Source organism: Osmerus mordax, chromosome 25, assembly GCF_038355195.1.
Source record: "Osmerus mordax isolate fOsmMor3 chromosome 25, fOsmMor3.pri, whole genome shotgun sequence".
Classification (NCBI taxonomy): Eukaryota; Metazoa; Chordata; class Actinopteri; order Osmeriformes; family Osmeridae; genus Osmerus; species Osmerus mordax.
The window spans coordinates 9779181-9784657 of NC_090074.1; the positions used below are offsets into that span (position 1 = coordinate 9779181).

At 49.2% G+C, this 5477-nt stretch overlaps 1 protein-coding gene across 1 annotated transcript in view; it reads right to left on the reverse strand.

Annotated features, from left to right (window-relative positions):
* Positions 1-585: 585 nt before the first annotated feature.
* Positions 586-5477, reverse strand: part of LOC136933453 (dachshund homolog 2-like) — a 30404-nt gene continuing 25512 nt past the window's right edge. Inside the window, exons 2-5 of the mRNA XM_067228857.1 lie at positions 5027-5174; positions 4686-4832; positions 3851-3916; positions 586-703 (exon numbers count right to left, since the gene is read on the reverse strand). Of these exons, the coding sequence (XP_067084958.1) occupies positions 666-703; positions 3851-3916; positions 4686-4832; positions 5027-5174 (399 nt within the window). The 3' untranslated portion in view covers positions 586-665. The remainder of the gene's footprint in view (positions 704-3850; positions 3917-4685; positions 4833-5026; positions 5175-5477) is intronic.

Below are 5477 nucleotides of genomic sequence, written 5' to 3' on the forward strand. Positions count from 1 at the left end.
AATGATAATTAATAACAATAAAAATACAGCCAGAAGGGGATGAGGAGAGGAGGAGGTGAGGAGAAGGAGAGGAGGAGAGGATGAGGAAGAGAAGAGGATGAGAGAGAGGAGGAGGAGTGAAGGAGGAGAGGAGGAGTGGAGGAGTGAAGGAGGAGTGGAGGAGGAGAGGAGGAGGAGAGGAGGAAGAGAGGAGGAGAGAGGAGGAGTGGAGGAGGAGGAGAGGAGAGGAGAGAGGAGATGAGGAGAGGAGAAGGAGAGGAGGAGGAGAGGAGGAGGAGGAGGAGGAGAGGAAAGGAGGAGGAGAAAGTTCAGTATGTGCTTCATAGGAAATAGAGAAAAATCCAAGCCAGTTTTCTTTTTAGCTCCTCGCGTTTAACAAACAGTAAAATACAGTAAAGTAGAAGTAGAATACAGTAAACCTGTAGAGGAGTTTATACACGGGGGAGGGCGGCGGGGGGAGCAGGGTGACAGGGTCAGCAGTAGAGCCCTCCCCCTCTTCCCTTCCCTTCCCCTTCCTCCCCCCCTCCCTCCATCAGTTCTGTACAGTGTGAGGGAGGTCTTCCCTCCAGCCCCCACGCCCCGGGCGTCCTCCCCAGAGAGAGGGCTCTGTGTCTGGGTACGTCCGGCAGGATGGACCCCTGGCTCAGCTGGAGGCCTAGGGCTCCTCAGTACATGATGGAAGGCTTGGTGTAGGGTCTGTTCTCTGTAAGGGAGACACACACATACACAGAGACTGAGAATCCTGCCTTATCAAATCTGCATCAGCATTACACGGCTGGCTACGCTGTCATGGTGACTGGACGGATACGAAAAACAGCTGGCAGACAGACAAATAGACAGGTAGGCAGACAGACAGAAAGACAGATAGACAGAAAATCAGTAGGCAGTGAGACAGGTGGACAGTCAGGTAGGTAGACTGAAATACAAGACGGACAGGTACATACATAGGTAGGTAGGTAAGTAAGTAAGTAAGTAAGTAGTTAGGTAGGTAGGTAGGTAGGTAGGTAGGTAGGTAGGTAGGTAGGTAGGTAGGTAGGTAGGTAGGTAGGTAGGTAGATAGATAGGTAGGTAGGTAGGTAGGGAGTAGGTAGGTAGGTAGGTCGGTAGATATATAAGTAGGTAGGTAGATATATAAGTAAGTAGGTAGGTAGATATATAAGTAGGTATGTAGGTAGGTAGGTAGGTAGGTAGGTAGGTAGGTAGGTAGGTAGGTAGGTAGGGAGGTAGGTAGGTAGGTCGGTAGATATATAAGTAGGTAGGTAGATATATAAGTAAGTAGGTAGGTAGATATATAAGTAGGTATGTAGGTAGGTAGGTCGGTAGGTTGATGTACAGGGGCAACTCTGGTGTGACAGTGGAAGGGTCGAACTCTTAACTGTACTAGGTTCTGGGGTCTCCACGGCAACATGAAACCTGTGGCACCCCACAGATGAACATAGGAAAACTGTCTAGAGATGAACTTCCCCCCTGCACCCCCCCCCCCCCCCCCCCCCCCCCCCGCCCCAGTCTGCTACCACAGCAGAGTTCCTAATGACGACCATCTTGGGACCAGCACCTGATGTTCTCTGCTGGTCCAATTAGAGCACCAGCAAATTGTGGAAATGAATGGAGCCCTTGGGGCTCGTTTGGTGTGCGTGTGTTTGTATGTATATGAAGCACTTCTGTTTATGTGTATGTGTGTGTATATATAAAGAACTTCTGTGTGTGTGTGTGTGTGTATGTGTCTGTGTGTGAGTGTAAATGTATATGAGGTTCTTCTGTGTGTGTGTGTGTGTGTGTAAACGTCTCTGTATGCGTGTTTGTGTATAAAGCGCTGTGTATGGCTGTGTTTGGTTATGGTCTGTTTTATTATTAGCAGGATGGCGAGTGTGTGTGTTCTCTGCAGAAGCATGGGATCGAACAAGCACTTGTCATGACTACCATTCATCTATCCATCCTTTCATCCATCCATCAATCATCCTCGCATCTCAGATTACTTTAGCTCCCTAATCTCTCTCTCTCTCTCTCCCTTCCACTCTCTCCCTCTCTCTCTCCTCCCTCTCTTTCTCCCTCTCTATCTCTCCCCATCTCTTTCCCTCTCTCTCTCTCTCTCTCTCTCTCTCTCTCTCTCTCTCTCTCTTTCCCTACTCCCTCCCTTTCTCCCACTCGATCTCTCCCCAACCCTTTCCATTTCTCTCTCTCTCTTTCTCTCTCTCTACTCATCCCTCTATCTCTTAATCGGCTTGTAAAGTGATGTCACCTTCCTTTGTGTTCAGCACTTTCTGTTGCCTACACTCATCTTGATTAAGAAAACAGACACACATACACACACACGTACATGGATACACACACACACATGCATACATGTACAAACACACACATGAACACACAGACATGAACACACTTATGAACAGAAACTAACACAACCCCCTCCACATACACACACACACGCACACACACTAGGAGATGAACCTAAGAGAATGTGAGAGGCTTTTAGCTCTGCAGGGCGACGCTAGCCAATCAAAGCTAATGAAATCAGGTGTGCTAAGCTAGCAGAACTGCTCCAGGAAAACAACCTGATTACATCCCAGTGTAATGGATAAGGTGTTGTAGTGTCAGTGTGTGTGTATGTGTTTGTGTGTGGAGGGGGGGTACGTGGGTCCTAAGTGTGTGTGCGTGTGTAAAAGATTATGTGGAGCAGTGTCTTAGGGGTGAAATTGACCAGTCTCTGGTCAGACTTATGTCTGTTAAGCTATGTTATGTGTGTGTGTATGTGAAGATGGTGTTAAAAACTGTGTCAGACCGCTTTTTGTTAAGCTGTGTCACTCCCCAAAACACATTATTTAAACAATTCATAATTTATTGTGAAAGCACATAACGAACTGGTATAGCCCTAGAACACTACCCAAACACACAAGTAAACAATACTCTTTCTCTCCTTCTCTCTCTCTCTCTCTCCCTTCCTAGCTCCTTCTGTGTCTCTCTCTCTTTCTTTCTCTCTCTCTCTGGCTTTTCATCTTTTCTATCTCCCTTAACACACACCACACACACCAACACACATCACACACACACACAATGGAGATTACTGGGGGCATTGGACCGTGAGTAGGAGTGTGTGAGAGAGAGAGTGTGTGTGTGTGTACGTGATAGACAGTGTGTGTGTTGCGCGCACGCACGCTGTGACACAGTTCACCCCGTGGCTCTGAAAGGTCACGACTGCTGCGTCCCATTACACGTTTCTCCACGCCGTCGTTAGCCACGCCGGCTCCTACACGCATGTTGCCACGGCTTCCTATATTCATGTAAGGGTTTCTGCTTCCCTCCTCCTCCCCCCCCCCCCCCCCTCATCCTCACTCCCACATTCCTCTGTGTGGCCGTGCTGTCAGCCAGTAGAATGATGGACACAGACTTTTATTTGTAGACTGTGAAATTGGCTATGAGGAAAAACAATCTCTGGACCCTCGTACTCCCCACCCCCCCTCCCCGTCTCTGTACACCCCCCCTCCCCTCCCCCCGGTGTGTAAACATATGTATGTATTCATCTATCTATCTGTGGGATCCACATCTCAGTAAGATGTACGACAGAGACTCTTTAATTCGCCTTCAGACACGTAGGTAATAGGCTCCATCTATCACTCCTCTACAGCCACTGGGTGTGCGTGGGTGTGCGTGTGTGTGTGTGTGTGTGGAGGCCTAGCTAGGCCTGTGTGTATAGAACAGGCCAGCATCTAGACCCATGTCCACACTGCCGAGTTCTAGAACAAAGCTCACCTTCTAGGCTTTTAAGTTTCAATTACTAGGTTTCCAGGTTCTAGGTTGTCTGTTTTAGTTCCAGGTTTCCAGGTTCTAGGTTCTAGTTTTAGGTTCTTACCCTGTACAGTTGAGTTCTCCTGCTGGTTTCCGTTGTGTTCTGGTTCAATCTCTGGTATCACTGCCTCTGCAACATACACATACACACACACAAACAAACAAACACAAACACAGCATCAGTCCAGTAGCAGTATTCTGTTCTCAGATGTGGGACCTCTGTTTCTCTCTCTCCCTCCTGAGTAAGTAGGATCCAACAGCTTTTAACTGCCCAATCAAGATATGTTAAAAGTCAAAGTCTCTTCATCCCTCTCTGTCTCTCTGTCTCCCTCCCTCCATCTTTCTCTCACCTCCAGCTCTTCATCCCTCTCTCTTTTTTTCTCTCCCTCCTTTGCTCTCTCTCTCAGTCTCCATTTTCCCTCTCTCTCTCCCTCCATCTCAGTGTCTCTCTCTCTCCATCCGTCCATCTTTCTCTCACTATCTCTCTCTCCCTCCTTCCATCTCTCTGTCTCCCACCATCTCTCTCTTTCTCGCTGAATGTGTGTGTGTGCGCATATCAGTGAGTGTGTGTGTGTGAGTGGCTGCATGTGAGTGTGTGTGTGTGTATAACTGTGTGTGAGTGGCTGCATGTGCAAGTGTGTGTGTGTGTGTATAACTGTGTGTGAGTGGCTGCATGTGAAAGTGTGTGTGTGTATGAGTGAGTGAGTGAGTGTGTGAGTTAGTGTGTGTGTGTGTGTGCGTGTGAGGGTGTAAATATGTGTGTGTCTATGTGTGTGTATGAGTGTGTGTGGCTGCATGTCAGAGTGTGTGTGTGTGTATGTACGAGTGTGTGTGTGGCTGCATGTTAGAGTGTGTGTGTGTGTGTGTGTGTGTGTATGAGTGTGTGCGTGTGTGTGTACCATTCAGACTGATGCGCAGGGACTCAGGGGTGCCGGCCTGTTTGAGGGCCTGCTCCACCTGCTCACGACGCTTGGACTCAAACTCCAGAGCCTCCTGCAGCTTCCTCTTAGCCTTCTTCTCCTTCTTCAGACGCTTCTGCATGGTGGCTGGAGGAGAGGAGAGGAGGAGAGAGAGAGGAGAGGAGGAGAGAAGAGGAGAGGAGGAGGGGAGAAAGGACCGAAAAGGAGAGGAGAAATAAAAGAAAAGGAGAAGAGAGGAGAGGAGGAGGATGGGTAATATTAGCATACTGACATTATACAAATATGAAGTGGAAAGTGACCGCACACGCCCTGACCCTGACCTCGGCTGTGTAGCTCGGAGGTGAGCTGTCTCTCCAGTCCCTCCCTCATCTCTCTCTCTCTGTACAGCTCCATCTTCATCTCCTTCCTCTCCTGCTGGACGTGTTTCTCCTGCGCCCGCGCGTTGTCCACCGCCACCTTGAGGAGACCCTGCGCCGCCCGCACACACGCACGCGCATGCACACACACGCACGCACGCGTACACAAACGCATTCACCCATGGAGGCACACAGACACGCATGCACACACGCACTCGCCCACACGCACGCATACACATATTGTGCACGCACGCACAGAAACACACCACACACACACAACAATTTAAGTCCACTGAACGAGCTGTGTGTTTTGTATCCTTACTTTTTATTTAAGTGACCAGCAGGCAGAGTCAGGGTCAGCTGTCAGGGGTTGGAATCAGGGTCAGGGGTTAGAGGTCAGGGCCAGGGTCGAGTC